The sequence below is a fragment of the Penicillium pulvis genome, assembly GCF_028828015.1.
Source record: "Penicillium pulvis strain IBT 33274 chromosome Unknown contig_3_segment0_segment0, whole genome shotgun sequence".
Lineage (NCBI taxonomy): Eukaryota > Fungi > Ascomycota > Eurotiomycetes > Eurotiales > Aspergillaceae > Penicillium > Penicillium pulvis.
In genome coordinates this window covers 60,878-88,077 of record NW_026643077.1, presented here as the reverse complement: position 1 = coordinate 88,077, position 27,200 = coordinate 60,878, and the positions used below count along the sequence as shown (strand labels likewise).

General features: G+C 49.1%; 11 protein-coding genes across 11 annotated transcripts; 4 read left to right on the top strand and 7 right to left on the bottom strand.

Moving 5' to 3' along the window:
- Positions 1 to 1,132: 1,132 nt before the first annotated feature.
- On the bottom strand, positions 1,133 to 1,603 carry N7503_006182 (uncharacterized protein; the record flags this gene model as incomplete). Its single annotated transcript, XM_057065729.1, has 1 exon — positions 1,133 to 1,603. The coding sequence occupies one exon, from the start codon at positions 1,601 to 1,603 to the stop codon at positions 1,133 to 1,135; it is 471 nt and encodes a 156-aa protein (XP_056921198.1).
- Positions 1,604 to 4,244: 2,641 nt separating this feature from the next.
- Positions 4,245 to 5,220, bottom strand: N7503_006181 (uncharacterized protein; the record flags this gene model as incomplete). The annotated part of the gene is made up of 2 exons (XM_057065728.1): positions 4,245 to 4,837; positions 5,190 to 5,220. 2 exons carry the CDS (start codon positions 5,218 to 5,220, stop codon positions 4,245 to 4,247), a joined length of 624 nt encoding a protein of 207 aa, XP_056921197.1.
- Positions 5,221 to 5,766: 546 nt separating this feature from the next.
- On the top strand, positions 5,767 to 6,855 carry N7503_006180 (oxidase ustYa family protein; the record flags this gene model as incomplete). The annotated part of the gene is made up of 5 exons (XM_057065727.1): positions 5,767 to 5,959; positions 6,024 to 6,164; positions 6,219 to 6,394; positions 6,467 to 6,545; positions 6,626 to 6,855. 5 exons carry the CDS (start codon positions 5,767 to 5,769, stop codon positions 6,853 to 6,855), a joined length of 819 nt encoding a protein of 272 aa, XP_056921196.1.
- Positions 6,856 to 7,071: 216 nt separating this feature from the next.
- On the top strand, positions 7,072 to 8,250 carry N7503_006179 (fasciclin domain-containing protein; the record flags this gene model as incomplete). The annotated part of the gene is made up of 1 exon (XM_057065726.1): positions 7,072 to 8,250. One exon carries the CDS (start codon positions 7,072 to 7,074, stop codon positions 8,248 to 8,250), a length of 1,179 nt encoding a protein of 392 aa, XP_056921195.1.
- A 329-nt stretch (positions 8,251 to 8,579) lies between these two features.
- On the bottom strand, positions 8,580 to 11,090 carry N7503_006178 (OPT family oligopeptide transporter; the record flags this gene model as incomplete). The annotated part of the gene is made up of 4 exons (XM_057065725.1): positions 8,580 to 9,023; positions 9,072 to 9,305; positions 9,361 to 10,775; positions 10,838 to 11,090. The coding sequence occupies 4 exons, from the start codon at positions 11,088 to 11,090 to the stop codon at positions 8,580 to 8,582; spliced, it is 2,346 nt and encodes a 781-aa protein (XP_056921194.1).
- A 918-nt stretch (positions 11,091 to 12,008) lies between these two features.
- Positions 12,009 to 12,524, bottom strand: N7503_006177 (uncharacterized protein; the record flags this gene model as incomplete). The annotated part of the gene is made up of 1 exon (XM_057065724.1): positions 12,009 to 12,524. One exon carries the CDS (start codon positions 12,522 to 12,524, stop codon positions 12,009 to 12,011), a length of 516 nt encoding a protein of 171 aa, XP_056921193.1.
- Positions 12,525 to 13,060: 536 nt separating this feature from the next.
- On the bottom strand, positions 13,061 to 14,362 carry N7503_006176 (uncharacterized protein; the record flags this gene model as incomplete). Its single annotated transcript, XM_057065723.1, has 1 exon — positions 13,061 to 14,362. One exon carries the CDS (start codon positions 14,360 to 14,362, stop codon positions 13,061 to 13,063), a length of 1,302 nt encoding a protein of 433 aa, XP_056921192.1.
- A 1,739-nt stretch (positions 14,363 to 16,101) lies between these two features.
- N7503_006175 (putative serine/threonine protein kinase (Kin4)) lies at positions 16,102 to 19,276 on the bottom strand (the record flags this gene model as incomplete). The annotated part of the gene is made up of 2 exons (XM_057065722.1): positions 16,102 to 17,967; positions 18,023 to 19,276. 2 exons carry the CDS (start codon positions 19,274 to 19,276, stop codon positions 16,102 to 16,104), a joined length of 3,120 nt encoding a protein of 1,039 aa, XP_056921191.1.
- A 2,455-nt stretch (positions 19,277 to 21,731) lies between these two features.
- On the bottom strand, positions 21,732 to 23,295 carry N7503_006174 (senescence-associated domain-containing protein; the record flags this gene model as incomplete). The annotated part of the gene is made up of 2 exons (XM_057065721.1): positions 21,732 to 22,588; positions 22,650 to 23,295. The coding sequence occupies 2 exons, from the start codon at positions 23,293 to 23,295 to the stop codon at positions 21,732 to 21,734; spliced, it is 1,503 nt and encodes a 500-aa protein (XP_056921190.1).
- Positions 23,296 to 23,666: 371 nt separating this feature from the next.
- On the top strand, positions 23,667 to 24,500 carry N7503_006173 (Ser/Thr protein phosphatase superfamily; the record flags this gene model as incomplete). Its single annotated transcript, XM_057065720.1, has 1 exon — positions 23,667 to 24,500. The coding sequence occupies one exon, from the start codon at positions 23,667 to 23,669 to the stop codon at positions 24,498 to 24,500; it is 834 nt and encodes a 277-aa protein (XP_056921189.1).
- A 223-nt stretch (positions 24,501 to 24,723) lies between these two features.
- On the top strand, positions 24,724 to 27,120 carry dus3 (tRNA dihydrouridine synthase DUS3; the record flags this gene model as incomplete). The annotated part of the gene is made up of 3 exons (XM_057065719.1): positions 24,724 to 24,926; positions 24,982 to 26,943; positions 27,036 to 27,120. The coding sequence occupies 3 exons, from the start codon at positions 24,724 to 24,726 to the stop codon at positions 27,118 to 27,120; spliced, it is 2,250 nt and encodes a 749-aa protein (XP_056921188.1).
- Positions 27,121 to 27,200: the final 80 nt, after the last annotated feature.

Below are 27,200 nucleotides of genomic sequence, written 5' to 3'. Positions count from 1 at the left end.
ATGATTATACAAAAATCCAGATGTTTAAAATTCGCCATTGGCCTTTTTTTTTAGTCCGTCATTTAGGAAGTGGTGAGAAGTTGAAATGGGACTAGCGTGAGCCAAGGCTTCTCTCAATTGCTTGTTCTTATCTTTATTCAATGATTTGAGATCTACTCCGTACCCAGACATGCATCGAGGAGGGCGATATGGACGTCCGGCGGGGCTGCGGGAGATGCGCCCCGCAGTGGTGAGACAAGTCATAACACCGTGGGTTTCTCCTGGGGTCTTTGTACTTTTGGCCTGCTAAGTAGGGTCTCCGCCGAACAATATTTATCATAGGCCTCCCCGGTTCTTGTATTGAAAGATGTTTATGAGATATTGGAATGTCTAGATATCTTTCATATGACTTCCAAGGTTGCAAACGACTGCAGTGGTGAGGCTCCTGCTTATTACGCCCAAAACACAAGGAAGCATGTAACTTTCCTCGGCAACAACTGATTGACCTAAAACCGAGTAGGCTTGTTCTAGTAAACCGACACTCTGCCCCATTTAACTCTATGTAATTTTCATCGGTCTGAAGCCATCGGGAATATACAAGGCCGCCATAAGCAGTAGGTAGCAGGGTTGCTTTGATGCGCAACTACTCCAATTCTGTGGAGCTTGCTCCGAACGCCTCCCCTCCGCCCTCCCTTATGATGGTTTCTGTCAGCGTCACACGCTGGTCAAGGATCAGAGGAGAAAGAAAGAAAGCACAAAATGATACAGCTTGCCGTTACGGGAAGAAACGAACAGACAGAGAATATGGTATTTGGTTGTATGGAGGAGAGAAGGAGGAAGATGAGGAACCAGCGCCATCTATCTACAGAGGCTCCAGGTCACCTGCCTGCAGACAGACTCTGACAGTTTCATCAAGATTACCCCTCAAGTTCTGATCATGGGTTGGGCTACCCAATTAATCTAACGCTGTGTGACCACTAATTCATATGTCCAGCTAAGGCGACCAACAAAATGAGAATGGCGTTCCAATATGCTCCGATCGTTCTTCATTCTCGTCTTTGAAGCCCCCTCAGTATCTCTGGAGAAATGGGGGCGGCATTCAAAAGATAGTAGAGTAAGGCGGCACATGAATGAATATAAGGTGCAACGTTGACTATCCTAATCTGCATCCACCGAATCCAACCTGAAATACTGTATGTGGCCGTTCTGCATCCACTGGATTTGGCCCCTGCAAAATATCCAGTAGGCCCTCAGTACAATGGTGAATATGACCAATCCCGATATCCAGCTCCACCTTCATAACAGCAATGCGTGCCAATCGACGCCACAGGAAAATACAATGAGCCAGATGTTCTTCTTGAGGCGCGCGAGTGTCCACATGCACCCGCTCTGACAAGGCTTGCTCGTCGGCGATGCGTTCTTGTCCTTCGCGATCGGAAAAAAACGGCCAGCGCCCAAATTGGCGCTCTGGGCTATTTAGCCAGATGCGGAATTCATTCACGGTTTCTTGCTCTATACAGGGCTCTGGCAGCCAGACATAATTCAAGAGATCGAATTGACATCCGCGGGACTTTGCAATATCGGTGCTGTTGCCACAATGTTGATAATCAAGGTGGGGCGACATTGTGGGGTGTGCCCCTGGAGTGCTTGCTCGTAGGAATGAGAAAAGCAGCAGTAAAGACGCAGTCAGAAGCGCGGTGAATAATAGACTCCAAGTTTTTTGCCATCGAGGTACTGATGCATGCTTTGAAAGCTCAGCAGCATTTTCCTCGTCTATGGGTAAGCGGTGGTATTGAGATTCGTCAATCATCTCTTGGTTATTATGACTGAGGATGGAATTATAATATCAAGTACCTCAAACGCAAAGGTTCCCCTGCCAAAAAACGTTTGCACTGGGGTCGGCAAGAATATGACCATCTCTGACCTCTGACGTCTCTGACCTCTGACGTCTCTGACCTCTGACATCTCTGACCTCTGACGTCTCTGACCTCTGACGTCTCTGACCTCTGACATCTCTGACCTCTGACATTTGACATCTGAGCTCTTGAGTCCGATAACTGAGACCGACAGCTGGCCTTGCTACCTGATACGTCTGACATGCGGTATCTAGAGCCAAGCAATCTGAACAAAATTTCTTCCTAAGAATACTTTACGTCCTAAACAAACGAGAGAAACCCTTCAGTTAAAGCATTCACAAATGGAGTGGCAACTCACCAAGCTTGAAAGCCAAGAAGATTGTCCTGCTGAGCCTCTACTCCCTGAGAATGGGTATGTAGAGCCCTCATCTAGCCCACCTGGCCCAAGAATATCGGCCTACATAGCTCTACAGGCTGTGATAGGCATTTTGCTCTTCGGTATTGGGTACTGGGTCCATGCGACCTTGTACTGGAATGCTCTGAGCACGTGTCAATTTCGACGTCCTTCTGATACTGAATGGTGTATGTGTTTGTGATTCAACAAGCTATTGTCTTCATCTTTAACATATATCAGTATTCGAAACGCCTGCAGATATTAATTGGTCACCAATACGACTGAATGGAACATTGTACTCACTGAACAAGTTTCGAGGACCACCCAGTGCCCAGATAGATAGCGAATGGAATCGATTTACCACAAACCGTGAGATCATTCTCAAGTGGAACCTGAGGCATATGATATGCATACTGACAATATTATAAATACAGCTTGGATGGTTGAGACTGCTGCTGTATTGAGGACCACGATTGACCAGATTCAGCGGTCGTCAAACGATGGCTCTGTGGATACACTGGTTCATTTAGATCAAGAAAATGGAGGAGGATATATGGGCTCGCTGGAGATGTTCCATCAGCTACATTGTCTGGTGAGTGAAACTACCTATCAATCAAACCTCGAGTTAACAACTCCAAGAACATTCTCCGAAAATGGACCTACTTGGAATACTACGAACATAATGATTCCTTTTTCATGCATTCTTCACATCACAGACGTGAGCACACAGGTATGCTAGCTCTCTCGGCTTGCTACCTGATCCTTCTCTAATCCTGTGATAGACCACTGCATCGATATAATTCGGCAGGTTCTAATGTGCAATGGTGACATGGGCTTGGTAATGTTCCACTGGGTTCAGGGAATGGATGTTCCAACTCCGGACTTCAACACTATGGTAAGCACTCTCTCCTCTTCCTCTTCCTCTTCTTCTTTTTTTGGTCCCTCTTTTTTTTATATGCATTTTATATGCAGATTCTGATGTTTCAGCATTCGTGTCGCGATCCCGAGGCCATCTTACAGTGGGCTATTAGCCGAAAAGCTCCCATAAGTCACTCAATTGAGCGGGTTCCAGGACAAAAGAATTTGAGTCATGCCACTTGAATTCTACATATTAAAATTTAATATAAGGGTTGGCTTCAATCACTGTATTAGAAGTAGGCTCCAGAATTTAGCGAGGGGCTATATAAATGTACCTACGAAGTCCAGTGGGACGGATTCACAATTCAACCAAATCTATGATCTAGAATACTTTATCAGATCAAATATATCTTTATCAAAATAGCGAGTATGAATGAAAGCATACTTTATAAGGTCCGAAGGTGGAGGATAGAAGGTTAATCATGCTAATATATCTAGCTAGGATAGAGAAAGAAGAAGAAACCATCTATAAAAAGATCCACATGACCTGCCAGCTGGGTGCGCAGACCTGACATACCTAAGTACTTGGACATCAGACCTTTAGTTCTACAAAGATCTCAGTGACTATGCAGGAAAAATTGAGAAAGCTCTCCATCAATATGACCACCATGACTCAAGTTGCTCAGCTAAATCGGATCCGAATTGATGTACCCAGCAAGGCCATACATAACCCCTGTCATGTCACGCCGCTCTTTATTTACATAAGGACAATATACGGACATAACGGTCATACTGCTGACATTGTCACATAATCTACATTGTCACATAATCTACATTGTCACATAATCTACATTGCCACATAATCTTACATGGTCATGGTCATGCTCAACATATGATCATATGCTCTACGGCTTCAGTATCTCCAAGTCTTGTCGGAGGGCAAAGGTACATAAGTTGGGACCTCCTGCACTTGGCCAAACCTCAAAACACACCATCACTCAGCGATCAATAAGTCACCAATCCAATCAAAGTCTACAAACTCGCGAAGTTCGACAAAATGAAGACTGGACCCATTGCTGTTGCGCTGGTGACAGTTGCAATGCAGATTGCATCTGCCCTCCCAGCCCCTGCGCCGGAGAACAAGGTATATACGATTCCTACCAACACTTATCCCCTAAGCCCCCTGACAAGACGGATGTCCTAAGTGCCTTAAATAGGATTCTAACGAGGTAACAAAGGGTGGCCCTGATGTGAAGCTGCAGTACTGGGACAAGCGCGACGATACCGCCAAGGACGGTACCGATGTGAAGCTGCAGTACTGGGACAAGCGCGATGATACCGCCAAGGATGGCACCGATGTGAAGCTGCAGTACTGGGACAAGCGCGATGATACCGCCAAGGATGGCACCGATGTGAAGCTGCAGTACTGGGACAAGCGCGACGATACCGCCAAGGACGGTACCGATGTGAAGCTGCAGTACTGGGACAAGCGCGATGATACCGCCAAGGATGGCACCGATGTGAAGCTGCAGTACTGGGACAAGCGCGATGATACCGCCAAGGATGGCACCGATGTGAAGCTGCAGTACTGGGACAAGCGCGACGATACCGCCAAGGACGGTACCGATGTGAAGCTGCAGTACTGGGACAAGCGCGACGATACCGCCAAGGACGGTACCGATGTGAAGCTGCAGTACTGGGACAAGCGTGATGATACCGCCAAGGACGGCACCGATGTCAAGCTGCAGTACTGGGACAAGCGTGATAATGCAAAGCACTAAGCTAGTGTATATAGGAAAGGAACTTGTAGGGCTATCTAGTTGCTCGCGTCATTTCCAGGGTTGGAGCAACTGTAGCCTTGGAAGCAATACAGATCCATATGTTGCTTCCAAAGTCGTTCTTAGTTTATTAAGCTAATACTTCATCCTGCTTCATTGAATGATATATGCCCGCAACAGTCCATCTGTGTCTGTACTATCCCTCTCACCAATGCTCAACTTCTGGACCTCATTTCTTGAAAATCCTTACGATCGCATACCATTGAAGTGCCACGACACGCCATGTCGTCCTCCCTGACGAAGTCTTAATTGAAAATTACTCACTCATCCGGAGACTGCTGCTGGGCACGTACATTATCAGGTTTATATTAGCCAAAGGCTTCCTAGGATTGCATTTCTGTCATACCTAGTACCGCTACAATTTAATCACTCTCACTCTAATTTCTAATCTCCATCATGCCACGCCCAGAAATTGATGTCTCAATTTAAATATGCAGGTAGTACTTTCTTGAGGGTATGATATATTCCAATATATTAGTATATCTATGCATTGAAATGGACGAAGGGGGCTGCAAGTAGGGGGCAATCTCATCCATGTCGTCCTCAAGGGCGGAAACCCCCATGGAAAAGAAAAAGAAACGGCTTATCCCATGCCTTATTTGTAAGCTCCAAGCACTTTTTGGCAAGCCAGAGTATTGAGGAGTATGAACCAGATGGTATTGTTCATTGATGAATATTTGGGCCAGAAGTGACAAGGGAATCAGATCAAAGGTCTGACAGATGATGTCTGACAGGCTGACAGGCTGACACGCGTCGACAGTGTCAGATGTAGCTTGGGGGAATGATAACAAAGCAATGGAATTTGTATAGCAATGCTGCCAACACCGAACCAAAATTTGCTATGTCACAAAGCCGCGGGGCTTATAGCCAGCTTCGTAACGAGTCGCTCAAACCATCGGAAGATGTCCACCCACGACTGTTGTCAACACAAGCATGGCTGATGCATGGAACGCTTCTCACCTTCGCCATAATCCTCTTGGTATCTAGTCTCGTCATTGTCTCCTCTTCAAAATCATGTGCCGAGATGGCTTGGTGTACGTAAACCTGGAACCAAGCAATTGAAGGGGCATCAATATCCACGATACTGATACTCTATAGCGCCGGTGATTGACGCAGTGGAGGTCACATCAACCCGATACAATGTCACATTCCGCGTTCCGAGCAAATACCCATCGCGGTTCATCGGGTCTCCAGGAGTGGACGCAGTGGATGCCGAATGGGAGCAGTTTACCAAAAATCGTGAGCCAGCGAGTCAACGAAGAACCTGGACCTGAGATTGGACCTAACACATAGCGAGTCAAGCCTTTCTCGATGGCCGTCTAGGAACGCTCGCCGTCAACCGCGCTACAGTCGCAAATTTACCTCTAGCATCCGATCCCGAATGGATTAACTCAATTGTTCGAATCTCACATGGAGACGAGACAAGATATATGGCTACTTTGGAGATGTTTCACCACATCCACTGTTTGGTAATACGCCACTTAATATTTTTAAGTTCTCTACTTACCTTGAATTTCCGCTTACAAGCATGTTTACGATAGAACATGTTACGAAAAGCTTCGTATCCGGACTACTTCGGGGAAGACAAGATGGAAGCTCAGATGATGCGAGGACATTTAGGTAAGTGGTGCATGATCCGGCAATTTTTCCCTTTCCCAGTTTAGATCGTTGATCAGTATCTAATTCATATCGGACCACAGATCACTGCGCAGAAACATTACGAGAAGTTCTCATGTGCAATTCGGGAGTCGGCTTGATCATGTTTCACTGGGTGGAGGGCCTTGACGAGCCTTATCCCGACTACAACACATTTCATCAGTGCCGGGACTACGATGCTGTCCTGAACTGGGCACTCGATAATTCTGTGCCGATAGAGTTTCCCTTAACGAGGAAATCGGAGGACTATGCCATGAAGAAGCCACCCTTCTAAGAGATTCTAGCCCATAATGTAGTCATTGAGATACATGTTTTTCTCCACATATTCATTCATGTCAGACAATCTTTTTGTATTGATACCTAGTCTATAATCTGACAGTGCGTCCGGGAAGAATCGGAATAAATATGACAAGAAGAATTGGTTCAAATGTCCACGTCAAATAGAGGTCTCACCCAACTGATTCTTTGTTTTCTCAGCAAATTATTCACCATGACCACTGACCAAAACCACTGGCTGGTTGCAACAGCCTCAACAGAACATGACCTCGATCACCTTCAATATCAGTATATCGGATATTGTCATGCACTCGTGCCATTCCTCGCCGATGCGAGAAAAAGCCCAGTAACAATCTATGGATTCCTCTCAACGAGACCGAACACCTCCAAGTTCATCCAACTCGTTGATCAATGTCCCCAAATCAAGGAACTATTGCAGAACTCAATCTTCTCATCTACTGTGTGGGCCCCGAGCGATACTGCCCTCCAAGATTTGGGAGACAAACTGCCAGAGGGAGATGTTCTCACTTTTCTTCAGGCACATATTTCGCCGACGTTCCTACCTATCTACTTCCTCCTGACAGCTCCAACGGTGGACCTCTTACTTCTCCCTGGCCAATTAAATGGCGCCCAAAGAGTCACAGTTCGCCCCTCACTAACCGGGCTTAGAGTCAACTATGAGGCGACCGTGATTGAGCCCGAAAATCTCACGACAAACGGTCTGGTCCATATAATTGATCAGGTTCTTCTTCCTCGGCCGGCAATATACTCTCTTATCGCTACTTTGCCATCGCATGACTTTGATATATTCCAAACAGCAGTGCAAAAGTCTCAATCAGTGCAGGCTATTCTCCATGACCAGTCACATCGCGGTGGAGTCCTTTTCATTCCCACAAACCGAGCTTTCCACAGACTACCAGAAGAGGTCCAGAAGTTTCTCTTCAGTGATGAAGGATTTAATTCGCTTCAGGCCCTCTTACTCTATCATATCGTTATCAATCGGACTTTGTACTCGAATCGGTTCTACGACATAGGTTCTCCACCAGAGCAATTTGTGCAGACACCAGAAGCCACGCCCGATCATACAATCCCAACTGCAGTGACACAGGCAGAATCTCTGTGGCGGGTTCTCAAGGGCGTTCGTCGCTTTTCTCTCCCTACTTGCCTAGAAGATCGGCCGTTGTTGATTACTGTGACGCGACATGGGGGGTTAATCTCGATGCGGGTGAACAAGATTGCAAATATAACAGCTCAGGATGGGTTGTGCGGCGATGGAGTGTGCCATATTGTGGATTCGGTATTGTTTCCACCCCCACAGAATGAGAGAGTTACGGATGATGAAAGGAGATTGTCTGTTGGGGAAGTTATTTCGAGGCTTTCTCAACTCGTGTAAATGAGCTGGTTCTCCAACAGAAGAGCTTGCCGCCCTGCATATCTAGAGAGCCTGCGGTGGATAATACATCCAGCATATGAGCAGATTGTATCACATATTTCACATTTATTTGAGTGCAGGTATATTCCGGTTTGATCTATAGGTCATTTCCAGGACTTCCAAGGTCGGAAAACATGGAATACTTGACGATTGGTAAAGCCAGCCAATCCATGGATATGATCCGGGCTGGTCTTGAAGAAAACCGCTGTCGTGTAGATTTGGTACTTCATGGCTATAACAATGATAATGAATGAGTCAGTCAATTTCCTCATCAAATTACCCCCTTTTCCCTAATCAGTATACAGGCATAGATCATAGTTCCCGTTTTCATTATTTCCCCAGTACGTTGGGAAGGAAACCGACTTTCCGGCAGCTCCAAAAATCGCAAATGACAAGATGAAGATAATGATTGAAGTGCCACCGTCCAACGCGGCCGAGACCAGATAATTGTACTTGATGAAGATGTTGGGATGGTAGCGTCTCAAGTACCACTGGGATGCAAATCCAATGATGAAGAATGACATGATGGACGAGTTGATTCCCACACAAAGGTAGGAGATATAATAGATCATAACCGATGTGTTGACGTTGTTTAGACCAAGGGACGGGAAGCGCTTGTGGAGGAAGTAAAAAGGAAGTGGCGTAATGAAGCCAACAAGGATGATGATGCTGCACCACTGGTAGCGTGAGCCGACTGAGAACAACTCGTGGGCTAGACCTCCCCATGCGACGGACTGAGGCGGTGGTTAGTTAGAATATGAAAGAACTGGCTGATCACATACCAAGGTGTTGTACTGTTGGGGCTGTTGACCAGACCAAATGTTGGTACCTTCCACCGACAGAAGGATCTCCCGTTGGTTGGTAACGATGCTGTTCATCATGATATAGTTGAAAATGGCACCAATGAAAGTTCCGATCATTTGCATAGTAAAGGTGACGCGAGGGGCCAGGTGACCATATTGAGCGAGCTTAAGGTCTTGACATAAAAGAGAACCTTGAATCACGGAGTTGTAACCCTAGGATTTGATGGTCAGTTTGCAGGTATACCAGGATTCTGAGTGGAGTACCAACATAAAGCGTGAAATACATATTGGCAACAGGATTGCCGGGTTGGATATATCCTCCGATCAATTGGACAATAGGCTGGATAATGAAGGGAATACCGGTTGTCGCTTGCATGGATCCGAAAATTAGCAGGAACAGCCATGCGACTAAGCATGACACCAAAAACCCCCACCATGGCAAGGTTGAATCTCCCTTGTAGAGACAAATCAGTGCCACAACGACCGAAAGCGCCAGCACGCAAAGGTACCACCAATCCGGAACCGCCTTGTAGGCCATCATCAGCTTGTAGTGTGGGTCATAGTTCTCCTGTTCGGGGTCAGGCTTTGCTTGGTCCCGCCAGAACGTTAGGTTCCAATTCTTGGGGTTCAACTTTTGTGCGAGGGCTTTCCAGTGGAAGATTCTCAGCACCGTCTTCATTTCTGGCCAGTGCCAGAGAAGCATATGGGTGATACCAGCGGAGACGCACATATTGGACGTCAGAATATTGATCACGTAGGTGGCCGCAAACCACGGTAATCCTACCGTGGCCAACGCTTCTTGACTAATGCGATTGTCGGAGCCAATCACCAGAGTTTGGTTCCATTGGAGTTGGTTTTCCATGGTCGCGTTCTCACTGAACAGGACCTGTGAAAGGAAAGGAAAGTTCTGTGCGTTCCAGGTGTTGGTGTAGTAAACACCAGAAAACACCACAATGCATAGAATAACGCCGACTCCTTGGCTGATCAAACTATCGACCGGATAGTAGAGCGGAGAGTAACCTCCCGAGATGTAATCCCAATCCAAGCACAGGGAGAACAGGCCCATGCCTTCGTTTCCACTGGCACCGCCAAAGACGTTGGTAAAGACAGAGCTATTCTGGTTGGCCAGACAAAAGATGCTCACACCCGTGAGGATAGGCATGATCCACTCTGGAATGATCTCCCAGCAAAAGATGAGAGAAAATACAATTCCGAATACCTTGAGAGGTTTCCGAGTCAGTGAGCGAGGGCGATACAACGTTTCCAGCATGTTGTTCACTGGAAGGTTCTGAGGCCACATCATGGTCTTTGGGTAGACGAGCGTTTTGCGCATCAATCCACCAAATCCATAGCCCAGCATCTGGGATGAGAATAAAAGGAAGATAGATAGTGCACCATTGAGCTTTGCGTCGTAATAGAGTCGCTCAACCGCCAGAAGTTCGATACCAAGGGCGGCGGTACTGGCTGAATTTGCCATGACAATGATAGCCAGATGCTCTTTCACGTTGAAAGGATGAGGATTGAACCATTTTCCAATCCATCCTTTTCTGGGAATGATCATGGACAGACCCTCGCCAAGGAGGTATGCGAGGACGGCAACGAAAACGGTAGATACCACAACGGTTTGCGGCTTGAAGTAGTAGATGGATGAGATGGTGCCGCCAAATACTGCCAGACCAACACCTAGAATTAATAGGTCAGCAAGATTCCGGGGAATTTTCAGCGCAGGCGGTTAGGTGAATTACCTAAAAACCAGGTACGGAATGTAAAACAGTTCAATGTAGGGTCATCTTGAACATGGAGAGTCTGTGTCAAAATATCATCCTGGTTGGCTGGATGATGAATGTCCACCTCCTCATCCTCGTCCACCACGTCCACTGAAGGGTCGGTGCTGACGTCCACGGGGACCTTTTTCTCGTCAATAGTGTGAGGGACAGAAGGATCCTCTTGAGAGGAGACCTCGTCTTGGGGACGAGCGCCAACTTTCAAATCTGCCATGGCGACGGTATGCCAAAAACAAAAGTAGTTTGCCCGAGGGCGCAAGCGACATGATATTAGTAGTAAATCATCGCCGCTCAAACGACCCTAAGAAAGCCCACACGCCACCATTGATCAAGTGCATGGATAGCAATTCTTATCAGCGACTAATGGCAAATTCCTTGCTGTCACGCAATCTTGCCCGATAATGCAGGTGGAAGCGGACTTTACCGGGTAAATGCTGATGGCTACCCTACATGACCCACTAAAGCTTGTCTGTCAAAGTGCCCCGGGATTGTACAGGGGTATTTGGACATAAGCATTGTTGGTGATAGGGCATGATTGGCCAAGCTGGTCCAATCAAAAGGTGGGACTTATCTCTGGAGCACGGATGGCCGACGCGTCTCCGGGGCTAGTTAGTTAGCGTCTACCGCTAAGGCCAATCCGGTCTCTAGGCTGCACATGGCTTTTTGTTGGAAGGGTCGGCAATTGCAATAGAACCAATCACTTCAGATCTTTGCCACCGGAGTGGTTTTAGTTCGGTTTTATATTAAGCGAGGGATCTGTGGGCTGAACTCCTGGAGTTGGGGACACTACTTCGGTAGATTTCCATGTTCATTTCTCCGTTTGCTAACAATCCAACAGACACATGATCATGCAAATTGATGCCATCTTTCTGAGATGACGGAATGCAGAGATGACAGGAAAACAACAGAAAGACTGTCGGAAAGAAACCAGGGACTGCAAGTGGCTAATGGGGGTATCAATACGGAGAAGTGACCACCGCAACACCAAAGAAAGGGAAAACGAGAAGAACGAGACAGACGAGAAAGCAAAGAAAACGAAAGCCATGGGGCACAGATAATGGGGTCATTGGGGATTCAGAAGAATTAAATGTCACAATGAAACCCATCTTGAAGTTCCAAAATGGCAAATTCTTCACTGCTTCATGTGGCCCCCAGGACAAATCTCAAAGTGTAGATGCTGCAAAAGACCTTTCTGCGGGCTATCCGGGAGCTGATCGAGATCATGTTTGATGAGTGGAGCAAAGTAAAGAAAAGCGCACATGTCCAAAAGGCCTCGGATACGGGTGTCCGATTCCACGGTCAGATTCTCATCCATCGAAAGGATGCGAAGAGCGGCAGCTCTTTCCAGGAGATGGTCTGGACAGTGACGCTCCAGCTGGGCGTCAATCACATAGCAAGCTCGGCCTGCGGCATGGAGCCCATACAGTCGATTGATTGTCCGAAGCAAATGTCTCTGGCTATCGTCGAATTCAATGGCGTTGATCTCGCCGATCAGACTAGCATAGGCGTCACTCGGTTGAAAATGCAGCAGGCCATCGGTGTCGGTTGGCCGAGGCACGTAGGTGAAGCCACTCACGTCAAAGGGAGAAGTCGAGCGAGGGATTTGAGGCATCTCGTCAACATCGGGGGTCTGCGGTGGAGAAGGCATCTTGGCTGAGAGAATTGTGTCAGTCTGATTTTGGCGTCAGTGAGCCTTGCCGAGAGAGTTGATACCGCAGTCGAGACAAAGTCTGCTCCGTTCAAGAGGAAGGAGGAGATACGGTTTGGGTCTGAGGAGAGTTGCATAAAAGGGATGAGAAGGTAGGAGGGGAGGGGAGGGGAGGGGAGGTAACGGATGAGAGGTGAGGAGCGAAAAACAGATGCCATGGCCTTTGAAAGTCTTAAATGTCTCTTTGTCAGTCATATCTGGAATCAACGTTACGATAGTCTTGGTGAAAGGGTCTATATTCAGGCATCCTCGTCCAATGGCCCCTTTGTCCCCACCATATATAGCCAACACTGAACACTAAAAATTAGCCGCATCTGCACTGGTATTGCCATTGCCTCACTAGTAAATCAACTAAACAGCTGCCCAGGTGAATTTATATCGCAGAGACACAGTCGTAGGGTGTAGTCGGATGTGTCAGCCCCTCATCTTCAAGGCTTCTCGGACCCCATCAAACTTCACATCCCGATATGAGGTTTCTATCTGAATGTCTTCGTGATTTTGATATGTCCGTTTTGCAGTGGTTTTCCGTTCATAAAGTCCGTCCACATGTCTTTGAGGTCCGATCCCAAGCGAGCTATATCTGCTTGGGTGTTTTGCCCAGTCAGCATGGGGGCAATCTTCCAAGCATTCCATCCCCCGAGCACAAAGGGTATGTCGATACAGTGACACGCGCCCAAGGCATTGCCATCGGCAGCCCATCCAAACGAGTAGCTGGTTGATATACCGCCTGCTCGCAAAATCTGTTCATGAAACCGGAGTGATGGCCACTTGAAGTAGCTTTGGGTAATATACCAAGTTCCAAGGGCCTCCACATACGATCCAATCACTGGCAGTTGAAGAAGACTGCGCGGGCCCATCATGCTAGAAAACGGGCGACCATCATGAGCGGTCCATCCAATTAGAATTGGAATGTTCCGAACTACCTCGTCAATTCTCCGGTCGAAGTCCTGTTCCTTTGGTAAAGGATCAAATCCAAGATTCGGTGCAAATAGCATGACCTGCTTCTTTACAGGATCCATCAACAGTTTTCTTTGAACTCCAAGTAACTCGTCCACCGACATCACTCTGGGGTCTTTTGTAAATAGGCTTTCTGCCATTTTTGTAACCAGTGGCCCGGTAGCGGTCCGATCCTTCAGTTCTCGCAGTGGCGGACTGAGTAGTATAGCACGATGGAACAGACCAGCTGTATTCTCCGCAGCCATCAAACAGATAATCGAATCCGCACCGGCAGACTGCCCCACCAGGGTGATGTTCTTTGGGTCTCCGCCAAAAGCCGCAATATTCACTTGGATCCACTGCAACGCCGCGCTTTGATCCAATAATCCCAGGTTAGCGGGTGCAATGCCTTCCAAAGAAAGATACCCGAAAACTCCCAGACGATACGTGATGTTCACGCAGACAATCCCGCGTTTTGCAAGGTCAATTCCCTGGTAGCAGTCCAGATCCCCAGACCCAGATATATAGGCGCCACCATGTAACCAGACCATGACTGGAGCCTGAGTCGCATTTTGCGGTGCCGTGATAGATAAGTGTAAGCAGTCTTCATCCATGCCGTGGCCTTTTGTCAGTGGGCCCATCACGGCCTCCAATCGGGATGGTAGTTGAGGGCATATTGGCGCACGTCTTGTACAATCGAGGACATCAGACCAGGTGGTAGATTGTGGAACTTGAAACCGCGAGGCTTTGGCGTAGGGAATACCCCGCGCATGTATAAGGGTATTTTCGAGGGCTAATGCTTTGATAGGCCCTGTTAGAAGCTGTACGGTCTTGGTGTCCATGTTTCATATGATATATCTGAGGTGCATCGAAGTTCCAAGGTTGGTGCAATAACGAAAGCATCAATATGAGGATTGATAGCTTCGCCGGATCCATCCGTAAGGCTCGTGCGGGGAAACTGTGATCTTAGCGACCCAAGCAAAAGGAGTTGAAGCAGCCTCGGAACTTTGGAATAGCTTGAGTTGAGAAGAACAAGAACTTGTCGAGAACAAGCAATAGTATCTGATACCAAACTTTAATTCAGTTGAACAAGAAAAGGCAAAACATGGCAAAAAGAAATGGAGCAATGGCGGATCGAACGCCAGACCTTTCGCATGCAAAGCGAATGTGATACCACTACACCATAACCCCACTCGGCTGGGGGATCCACTTTGTTTGGTAACATGAAGATCAAGAAGGAATACATTCATCCACCGCTATCACTTCATGGAATCCCTACAACTCTGCTATGATCGGTTTGTTGATCAGTTTATTCAAATAAATATGGTCCCTTTTCAAATCCTGTCCCACGCAGTAATAGTTTAAGAGTGTAATTTAGGAAATTCAATGATTTTGAAATAAACATCAAACCTCCCCAAGGCTCAACTTGGATCATCTCCAGCAGGTACAGGAAGTCTCAACATAGATAAAACCCGTCCATATATATCAAAAGAAAGGCCAAGTTGTCATGAGATGGGGTTGTGGTTTAGTGGTATAATGTTCGCTTTGCATGCGAAAGGTCCGGCGTTCGATTCGCCGCTGCTCCATATCTTTTTTTGTTTTTCTCCAAGCTGTACTTTGTCACAGTCTCTGCCTGGGACAGGCCAGATATCAAGATTCAAACACATCCTTATTGTCCATGTTTCTCAAATTGATTTGCTTTTCCAATCTGAAGGTTATAACGGAACGTTTATCAATGGAATTATCTGATGTTCAAGGGTGTTCTAAGATAAACATCATGAGACCCTCTCCGTAGACTTCATACATTTAGATCAACCTTCAACCTTGGCAGGCTGGAACGCAATATCCACTTGAACGCCAAGATGGAGGTTGCTTATTGTATTCAAATAGTTCGAGTCCCATATCATTTGATTGAAAACTAATACCAGAGCTTGGGATCTCTCCGTACCATAACAAAGGTAATCTACAGTCCGGAACCCTAAACCACCAAATAATCACCAGAAGCCATCCCATGATAGCATCATACCCACAGAGGATGTTATACCAGATCGTAAGGAGAGACAAAGGAAACTTTAGAAGGAGAAAGTAGAAGGACTGTTATCACAATTCAATTACCATCCAAGACGACCTCCCATGTAAAACAGAAGATTAGAATAGAAGACAGGAAAAGACACGAAGAGGTATCTGATCGGATCAGGGATGCCTTGGAAGCTAAGGACCAGAAAACAGAGTACTCTGAACAAAAATATTGGTAAGGTCCACTTTACAGCCAGAGATAATAATGACAGGAGAAGGAAAGGTGATTCACACGAAAAAAAAAAGGGACAAGGGCAAAAGACATTAAGGGGGAAGATGGAAAAAAGAAAAGGAAAATGTATTCTGACAAAGGGAAAGAACATGCTAGATAATTAATCAAACACCCGGTGGATGAAGATGAATTTCGCTCCATGCACATACAATAAAGGGAAATAAAAGCAGGGTATCACATGGTTTCCCAAACAACCTCACTGCTCTTTTTGGAGAGAAAGGGAAAAGAAGACACTTGGAGAACAGGAAGCCAAACAAAAACACAGGGCCACGATTATTGACCCTCACCAGCACGGGACTTGGCTCGACGGCGGAAAAAGTCCATGACCTTCCGAGCCGCACCAGAGCTGCCTGAATGGTGGGAAAGATCCCGCTCATACTCATAGGCATCAGCAAACTTGCGGTTGTTCTTCTGAAGAACACCTGGGCCCCGCCCAGACCGACCAGCCTGCATTGACTGCCGCGGCAAGCTATCATATGTGCTGTTGTAATCATCATAGTAGTTGGGCTTGGAAGACCCGTACGTGTAGTTGGTTCCAGAATACTGCTCATCTGGGTTTTCATACACGTGCTCCGAAGAGACGTTGCCGAAGGAGTCCTGGGTCTGGTCAAATCGGTTCCCCAGCTCAGCAAATTGCTGGTCAATCTGAGCCTCGTAGCTGAGAGGCTCTGGCTCGCTTGGTTTTGACTCGTCATGAACCTCGTCACTAGGGCCCTCGCTCACCATACCCATCGCCTCTTGGGTTCCATAACTGGTCGCACGAGGGCGATTAGGTAAAGGTCCGGTGGCTGGACGCTGTTGACTGCGAGGATCCACGGGGTATGGGCCCTGGGATGTGTCCTCAGGGGTCTGGGCTCGAGCAGATGAGAAGGTTCGGAAGGAGAAAGAAGCTGGCAAGAGGGAAAAGCGACGAGGGCGGCCCTCTCCCGCTTCGCTCGCCTTGCGAGTATGCGGGTTCTGCATGGAACGGCGCGAGTCCATTGAACCACGAGAATCATCGCGAGGAACCGCTTCCTTCATGCTGGTAGGAGGGTACCGTTTGCTGGGTCGTGTCCGGGAAGCTGTGGTTTGAGAGTTGCGATTACCGCCCATGAGAGAAGCTGAGCGTCCAAACAACCTTTCACCGATGCTTGACACAGTGTTGGATCGCTTGTGACCCTTGGCCGGTGGGTCCTGTCGCGGGGTTGGATTGAATGCAGATGGTAATTGTTGGGTGCTGGGACGACCAATTGATGTACTGGATGACTGCGCGGGATTCTGGGGGAATGCAAATTGCCTGCTCTTGGGCTGTGCCAGACGGCCTTCGGTATTAGTCGCGGTAACCATAGGCGCCACCGGTTGTCCGCGAGAAGGTAGTCGACCCGTGTTGAAGGATGCCATGGAGCCTCCTGTTTGGGGGCGTGCAGATGACGGTGCCGGAGCCGGGACCGGAGCTGTGGTGTGTGTTGCAGTGGCCACAGGGTAATCCGATGCCGACCGAGGGAAGTGGGTGGGCAATGGCTTGTCATAGTTGATCGGTGGTTTCCCGACGGGCTTAGGAGCTGGCTTAACAAGGTCCTCGGCAGCTGGAGCCTCGGATTGAGCAGGCCCTCCGCTGCGTGATCCAGAGGCCTCGGGCTGATATTCACCTCTCGCTGTCTGAGACTGGGGAGCCACATATTCAACCTGCACCGTCCTCCGCTTCGCATCTCGGGAGGTCTTGGATTTGTCACTTGGAGTTTCTTGGGAGACATCACCAGCATGGTGATTCAGACCACCGACGGCCGGAACATTGCCCTGGCTGGTCTTAGGAGGTTCACGGACAGAGGCACTACGGGCAAGAGGCGGAGGTTCATTTGGCGATTCAGCTGGGACGGTGGTATTGGCAATGTCCGCCACATTGGTGGTGCTGCTAGTGATATGCGAGACAATGTGGGCGTATTCGCTGAGCCAGCTGTGACGAGCGACTTCGAACAAATCTGCCCGCTTGCGGGGGTCAGGGACCAGGATCCGCCGCAAAAGATCGCGAGCGTGGGGGGTCACATATTCAGGGAAGGTGAGAGGCGTGGTGACGATGTACTTGTAGAGGAGGTTGATGTTATCACCGTCGGGGTTCGCTGGGTCGTCATCAAATGGAAGGTAACCGGCCAACATGGCATACTGAGAAGACACAGGTTAGATCAGACCAAGCGGGGCATGATCATGCTAAACATACCAGAATCACACCACAACTCCACACATCGACCTTTCGTCCGGTGTACAATGAATCGCTCACCACCAGTTCCGGAGCGGCATAACAGGGGCTTCCACAGCTGGTCTGCATAAGGTCCCCGCGGCGCAAACCATCCGGTCCCAGTCTGTCGAGGCGCTTCCGCTTCACGTATTCCTTGTTGGTCAGGTTGTATTCAATCTCCTCCTCCAATTGATCAATAGGGTTGAAGGTGTTAGCAAAACCGAAATCCGTGATGATGATGTTACGATTCCGATCTAGTAGCAGATTCTCCAACTTGAGATCACGGTGCACAATGCCCTTCTTGTGTAAATAACCAACACCTGATACCAGCTGGGCGAACAATCGGCGGGCAGAGTTGTCCTTTAGGTAACGATGATTTAGAATGTAGTCAAACAATTCTCCCCCAGACGCGTACTCCATAATGATTCCGATGTGTCGGTCTGTTTCCACCATTTCGTGGAGACGGACAATGTTGGGATGGGCGAGATCGCGCAAGATCGAGATTTCCCGGTAGATTTTCGGCAAGCGCGTGGGATTGGTACCCAGTGTGTCCCTGCGAATAAGTTTGATCGCAACTTGGATGCTGCCATCTCGCTTCCAGCCCAACTTGACTTTGCCAAACTCTCCCTCGCCGAGGGTTTGACCCAGGATGTATGAGCCAAAGGTGGTTTCCTTTCGCTTGATAGTGTTCCCGTTATCGTAGTCATGGCGACTCCGAGGCCCACGGCCTCCATCCTCAGAGCCTTCGTGCCCGATGGGTAAGTCCGTGTCCGCAGGAGTAGCCGGTGATGCGCCCGCTTGGCGCACCTGCTCTCGTTCACGGTCCACGGCGGGATCGCTCACCATGACCGCGTTGATCACGGTACTAGGCTCTTTCACCAGGCTTGAACCCTCTTCCAAGCTCAACTCTGCGGGTGGCGCGACGGGAGCTCCTCTGGATCGTCCCGAATCTCGTGTCGGCTCAGTAGGATCACGTCGAGATCGACTCTTCCCATTGCGGTCGCGGTCGCGATCGCGGTTTTCCTTACGATCGGCGCGGGTTTTCCCCCGTGAGCTATCCTTCTCTCTTGATCCATTGGGGCTGTGACGGTTGGAGGAGGTCCTCGGCGGAGGAACTGGAGGATTGCCTAGCATGTCCGGGTACTGGCGCGCATTCTTCTGGATGGGAGACGGTGCGTGGCTTGCAGCTGGCACATGGGCGGAAATTGGCAGGGCCGGCTGATGGGAGGTGCTCATAGCCGATGAAGGGTGATCCGGACCAGCCTGAATAATGGCTGTGAAACGCGATCAGCAAATTGGAAGCTGTGAGAATTTCTACGGGTGATAGGGAGACGTGTTAGCACCGGTGCATCCGACGTACCTTCTGGTCAGAAAGCGCCAAAGGTCGCGACTTTCTGCTTTATGACCTAGACAGCCCTTGGGGCTGATTGTCTAGGCGACCGAAGTCAATGGTGTACAATGAATGCGCCCGAAGCACCACACCCTCCCGAGGGTGATTGGTGAGGATATTGATTGGGGCGATCGGTCGCACTCGCTGAGTGTCGACCTTCAGCCTTACAAGCTGTAAAGGTGGGACATGCGCGTCAGTAAGTCAATCCCCACACGCAATTCCGATCGGCAATCAAGAAGAATGTACAACTTTATCCGGGATAGGGCTTTTTGACGGAAGATTCGATGGGAGGAATGGGGGGGCAAAGGAAGGAATGCCACGCCCGGGTCGCGCCCGAGGAACAGGAAGAAGCAATGATGATACAAGGAGATGGTAGCGACACGATGCGATCGAGTCCAGATGCAAAAATGACGCGTGAAACTCGACAGAACAGAAGAAAAGAAAGGTCGATACCTGCACAGCAGTCTGGAGTCCCCTCTTTCCGATCCCACTGGGGAAGTCGCACGTTGTCTAAAAAAGCCGGGGGACAGAAACAAGTCAAATGTCTCAGACGCGATTGAATTTCCCAAGACCTCAGAAGTTCAACGTTGGAAGCTGAACATGGTCGAATCCAGGGCAGACAGGGGGCGCGAGGGGAGGTTGGGGGGGGGGGGGGTTTAGCGGGAAACACCGGTTTCCTGTCGAGGGAGAAAAAGGGGGTGCAGTTTTGTGAAAGAAGATAACAAAATCAACCCCCGGTAAAAGAAAAAAGAAGTAACAAAAGAAACAGAAAACGACTACTCAGAGGAGGAGGTTAAAGGGAGAGAAGTGAGATTTGGTTAGGGAAAGCAAAAAGCGGGTCATGGCGACACGTCTTTTTGGATGACGATGTTTCTACCTTTCACCGTATACAGCTTCGAAGCTTAGATGCCATGATCTTCTAGGTAATATACTCAAATCGTTGCATCCAATCCATATTTATTACCGATAATTCAACTCGTCTGCGAGGCACAGAATGATCAGTCATGCCCTGATAGATGTAGCATCCTATAGTAGGGAATACGTCCCCCTTACCTAAATTTCCCTATGTATTGATCATTCTATGATTAGAACTGAGGACTGGGGCCGACAACAAATAGCAAAAAAAACAAAAAAAACAAAGTCAACAACAAACCCTGGAATCACAAGGAAAAGGGTCATAGCTTTCGAAAATTCCCGTTTCATCTATGGGAAAAACAAGGGGCGATAACCGGTTGTTTCGAGTTGCTGAAAAGTGGGTTCGCTCGCTAGCTGGCGACGATCGTCATTACGCCCCCAGAACCCAACTTTGCTCCGATGCATTGATTCGATCTTATAAAAACTAAAGCATGATCGACAAATGCTGTGCAGGACCTTCCCAGGCTAATTGTCTCTAAAGTCCATGTTGATCGTGGAATGATGTTTACATAACTAGGCCTCGAGTATACTAGGTCTATATACAATGAACTTGGCAAAACCTTGTACAAAATCCATCCAATTCTGGTTGAATCCTTTGTCATTCTCACAATTCCCTTTGCTTGATTCGTCCAATTGATCAAATAATCAACCATGGTTCATTCCCCCAGTTTGACCCAGGGGTTGGGACCAGATCGAGTAGATCACCGAACCGTGGGAACTTCCAAGCGACATATTCAACGCGTATGAGGGATACATACACTGTACGGCGTTACGAGTTGACTTGTGCCTGGATTTCGGGAGGTCCGCGCGCTAGTTCTAAATTACACACTCCACTGCATCCACACGGCACCGTAGCGCCATATCGTATCCGACCTCTCCACACAGGAGAGGGGTACTGGGGGAGAACTGGAATCAAAAATTCAAATCGTGGTACATTGGATGTCTACACAAGGAGTATCATACCAAACCCACCGTTGACCCCCAAACAATCCTCATTGGGTCTGTGGGGCCAACTGTCAAGCGGGTGATGCGTTGGCAATTGGGCTGATCCGCGCCTCTTATCCAATCGACCCCCCTCTTTCCCCCAGCCCCAAAGCGAAGAAATACAAGCCTGATAGGGATCATCGACTGAACGCACGGCCACCGGAATGATACGTTCGGTGTTGAAATGAAGGACAAAATCGCCGACCATATCCCGGCCGAAACCTTGGGCCTTTCCGCGGGGCCGACATTTGAAAATGGGTATGAAAATTCATGATTAAACGCTATTAGACTATCTACAGTATCGGAACTTGGCCATCCCCGGAAAAAGATCAACGTACAATACCAGATCAATTTCCCGCCCAAAATACCACGCGAAGCGCCTCAATAAATCATAGGCTCATTTTACCGCTTACCCCCGGACATGCTCATGGGCGTGCCGCCGAGCGACGTAGTCCCCGACGCGCCATACGCTGGCGGCGGGGTGGGGTTAGTTGATGGCCCAGCCTCGGCAGCATGAGCATCGCGAGGAAGCTCGCCACCATCACCACCACCCACCACCACCTGCTTTCCGTCGCGCATTCGTCCTACGACCATACCTTTGGCAACGGATTTCAGGAGAGCCCGTCGACTCACTCCGGTGGCATCGATATACACCAGGCCCACATTCTTCACTCCACCGGTCAGATTATTTGCCACGTCGCCGGCCTCCGCGCCATACTTGTGACCAATCATTGTACCAGTCGCGGAGGAGCCGGTGAGGAGGATGTTTCGTGCGCCCTCCTGGATCCCGTCGGCCAGCGTGTTGAAGGCAATCAAGGACTTGTTGAGCACACCGGGCTTGTAGTCCGGTGGGGGCCGGGTCTTGTCAAAGCTTCTGGGCTTGTTGTCTTTGCGTGATAGTGATGCGCCGACATTTTGGGCTACCCGCTCGACTTGGCCTAATGTGCGAGCGGAAAGGTCGGCGGCGCCAGTGGACAAGCTGCCAACCTTACGAATGCGCGCATGCGTGGCATCGGAGAAGGTTAAGGGCTTTTGATTCGGCTTGGTCTTCTTCGTAAAGCTTTCAGCACCGCTGGTGATCGCATTGGCGAGAGACGTAGTAGTCGCGACAATCAGACGAGATGCTGTAGCCGATGTCTGCACGATGGTCGAGTTTTTGTATGCGGGGTGTCGAGACATGGCCAAGTATTCTTCGGAGACATTGCTAATACTGACCCGATTGCCTTCACCTTCACTGGGGAGCTCGATATTGACCGGTCCTATGAGAGAGAAAGAACCATGTCAGTTAATTTCTATGGAGGGGGGCTCGGCTTCACTCACTCTTGGACCCTGGCTTAACATCTGGGTCTTCAACCACATCGTACGCGTCGCCCAATTCTCCGACCACGCTACCATCTTCCTCATCCACAAGCACGATCTTGCCATGTGTATCCTGGGGACCGTCAGAGGAGATATATCCCTCACCAGGCGCGTAGTCAGCCGGATTGTACGCGGTAAGGCCATGAGTCTTCCCACTTGACTTCTGGGAAGGAGCAGGCGCTCGTTCCAGAAACGCGGTGCACTGGGCGAGGATGGTTTCGAAGGTATCGATGTCGTCCTGAGTCACTTTGTCCGGACCGGACCCAATCCCTGGGAACTGAATCCGAATAAAGGCGCCCGGGGCCAGGTCCCAGCGGGGAATCAAATAGCTATCGGGTAATTGGTGGTAGATCTGAGTGGTCGCAGGTAAGGCAAGATCCAATTCTGGGGGAAGGCAGAGGTGGAGATAGAAGTCCTCCTCAGGAGTTTCGGTGCCCGCACCGGTTGCGTATGGTGGCATAGATGGTGAAGGAGTAGTGGGGACCATGATGAGTGAGAGCGTTTGCGGCCCAGATGGGGTCAACTCCTGCTCCTCCCCATCTTGGATATGAAAGGCGCGTATGTTTGTGATGCTATACAGCAATCGAGGATCATGAATGCCGGCCATGATGGCGGTTGGACTGGTCACGACCTTGTAGAGATACTTCGGGGGCCCGCAATCCAGGGCGCGATAACGCGGATAAGTAGATGACGTCGTAACACCGTTCCTGAACGGACTGTCGGTGAAGACGATAATAAGTTAGGACTTTGAAAATAAAATCAAATTATTAGAGCACGATCAATCTAAAGAGAAGAAGATCCTAGGCGCCAGCCAAGCCCAGGGAGGGGCCCTCTTATGAATCCCCCAGTCTGGGCGCTTAGATAACAGGATGAGGGTGCATGCACCGCCACTGTATGACATAGTGCACCGCCTCAACGCCACAATCCACTCAATCCGATCTTGGCAGTTCCCGGACTTCTCTGCATCCCTCCCTTCCAATGGCCGGTTTGCAGATTGTATCGGATCTACATCTGGAGAAACCTGTTGCATACGATGCATTTCAGATTCCACCCAAAGCTCCCTTCCTGGCGCTTCTCGGGGATATAGGCGTTGTCAACGATGATGGCTTCTTTTCGTTCATTCAGCGTCAGCTGCAGAATTTCCAAATTGTGTTTCTACTCTTGGGGAATCATGAACCCTATCATCTGACTTGGAGTCAAACAAAAGAGAAAGTCCATGAATTCTCTGTCTCTCTCAACCAGCGGCGTTTCCAAGATGATCCTCTCGGCGACTTTTTTTTCTTAGATCAAACCCGATTTGACCTTGACGATAATGTGACAATTCTGGGATGCACGTTGTTCTCCAAGGTCTCTGAAAAACATCGCGAAAGCGTCAGTTTTGGATTAAATGACTTTTATTATATCAATGACTGGACTGTCGAAGATCACACTATGGCTCATGAGGCCGACCTTAAGTGGCTGAATGACCAGGTTGCACTCATCGCAAGCCAGGAACCCGATCGCCAGATTGTTATTTTCACGCACCACAGTCCTGTCGGTGGTGACCCACGGGCTACTGATCCACGACATATCCATAGTCCGTTGTCGTCAGGATTTGCGACGGATCTGTCCATGGAGGAGTGCTGGAGGAATACTCAAGTGCGCTTATGGGCATTCGGCCACACCCATTACAATATTGATTTCACCGACAAGATGAGTCAGAAGTCAGTTGTAAGTAATCAGCGAGGATACTATTCCTCTCAAGCCCAGAGCTTCGATGTGGAAAAGGTCGTTCCTGTAGACACCCAACTTAAGTTGACCAGCACAATTTAGATACCCGAGATATCAGGCATAGATGTACCTAATGTGGAGACGACTCTGACCAATCATATTGAGCTGAAACAACGGGCAAACAGTGCAAATCCCGCCACTCCGCGGCTTGGAATTTTTGATAGATCGGAGTACTCCGCTGAACTTTTTTTTCTTGCCGAAAATCAAGACTTGGGTTAGATTCACATGAACAAATTGTCCGCCTGAAACCCATTAGCTGCTCATAATGTCCAGCTTGGATTTGACGGCCCAGAAGCCCTCAGAGGCTAACAATGCCGCGCCAGAGGCGGACATTCCCGCACGGGACCGCGACGTTGGCTCCGGCAGTGATGAGCCTCCCGCGAAAAAAGCGCGACTGGAGGGGACCTCGGACTCTGAAAATATTGTTCGCGATGCACGTGACAGAGGAATTGCCCCGATCAAAGCAGAGTATGCCACTTTCGATCACACTCAAGTGACAGCAGGCTAACGAGTTCATGCAAAGATACCGGATTCAAACCCAGCCGAAGCCCAAGCCTACTGAACCCGAGATCAGCCCCGATGATGCTGCCGAAGCTGCCTCTCACGTTGAACGCGAGGGTGACAGCAGAGACAACAAAAAGAATAAGAAGAAGAAGAAGAATACTGGCCAAAACACCAACCGAAGCTTCGGTAGCTCAAAAGATGCCAAAGGCCTTTGCGGTTCGAGAATGTTTAGTCCCGAGTTCTCACCGGGGCAGTGCCAATTCAACGAAAAATGCCGCTTCGAGCACGACTTGCGTCTCTACCTGAAAGAACACAAGCGCGAGGATCTTACAACCTTGAATGGGATGTGCCCTGTGTACGAGGCACTGGGCAAATGTTACTCTGGATGGAAGTGCCGTCTTGTTGGATCGCACTCGCAGGAGAGAGAGACGGCAGATGGACAGAAGGAGCTTATTCTACTAGAAGACGAGGAACGCATGGCCAAAGCCAAACCTCGCGTCCCATTTGCGACGGACGATGGACTTGTCAATATCATTGCCGCCGAGGATAAAATCGCTTTGGCGCGGAAGAAGGAGGTCACCATTCGTGCCAATGCCGTCAATGATTGGCTCCACAAGTCTGGCCAGGAACTAGAACAATATCTGCACAGTGGAAAGAAGAAGACAGAAGAGGATGCTGGAAAGACCGCGGGTGAAGATGCCGAAAAGGCAAACGGCGAAGCTGAAAAGATTGATGTGGACATGGCCAAAGAACAGAAAGAAGAGCAGCGGGCGCAGTTTACTGAACCGCCGTTCTTACCCTCCGAGAAGCGTCGCATCTACTTCGGACCTGAGACTCCTACACTGGCACCTTTGACGACACAGGGAAATATGCCTTTCCGACGACTTTGCACAGATTTGGGAGCTCAATTCACCTATTCTGAGATGGCGATGAGCATGCCGCTCATCCAAGGCGCAAAGTCTGAGTGGACTTTGATGAAGGCGCATGAATCGGAAATGCTCCCACCGTCTATTACCAAAGGAGACAACGTGGTCCAGGGCTACGACAACTCCAAAGATTTCAAATTCGGGGCGCAGATTGCTGCCAATAAGCCCTGGCAAGCCGTGAAGGCCACCGAGGTTCTTTCAAAGTTCACTCCCCACTTGCGTGTGATCGATTTGAACTGTGGTTGTCCCATTGACCTTGTCTTTCGGGATGGAGCTGGTTCTGCTCTCCTAGACCACCACTCCAAATTGGAGAAGATCATTCGCGGTATGAATATGGTCTCCGAGCAGATCCCCATCACCGTGAAGATTCGCATGGGGGTCAGAGATAACTACCCCACTGCGCTGAAGCTTACTGAGCGACTAATTCTGGGTGGTTACGAGTCTAGTCTCCTTGGTGTGGGCCCTCCAGGTGTCGCGGCTGTTACTCTCCATGGACGGAGCAGACAGCAACGTTACACCAAAGAAGCAGATTGGAGCTACATTGCGGATTGTGCAGCCTTAATCAAGCGGATGAATGAAAAGACAGACATTGTCACCGACACTATTCGGGAGCCTGATGCTCGCTTCCAGCCGAATGGTGGGAAGACCTACTTCCTCGGCAACGGTGACTGCTACTCGCACACTGACTACGATAACCACGTCAATAATGCTGGAGTGGATTCGGTCATGGTGGGCCGCGGTGCGCTGATCAAGCCATGGCTGTTCGAGGAAATCCAGACGGGCCAATACCTTGACAAATCCGCATCAGAGCGTCTTGTCTATATCGAGAAGTTTGCCAAGTACGGACTGGAGGCTTGGGGATCTGACGAGCATGGTGTCGGTACAACCCGACGATTCATGCTGGAGTGGCTGAGCTTTGCACATCGCTATGTTCCCATCGGACTGCTGGAGTACCTTCCTCCCCATATTAATGATAGACCTCCTGCCTGGCGTGGCCGAAATGAAATGGAGACTCTCATGGGCAGTGATAACTACAAGGACTGGATCAAGATCAGGTTAGTTTGTCTCGCTTTCTCTCTCTCTCTCTCTCTCTCTTTCAAATTTTATTTTTCGCGTCGCGGATCTGATCTAACCTATTACATGACAGCGAGATGTTCCTTGGTCCTGCACACAAAGACTTCAAGTTTGAGCCCAAGCATAAGTCTAACTCTTATGATCAAGCCGAGGGTTAAGGAAAAGGGTTGAAAATAAGTCATGTCAAACAGCAGCCAGCATACAATGAGGTTATCATGCCATTTTGCATAGATATTGC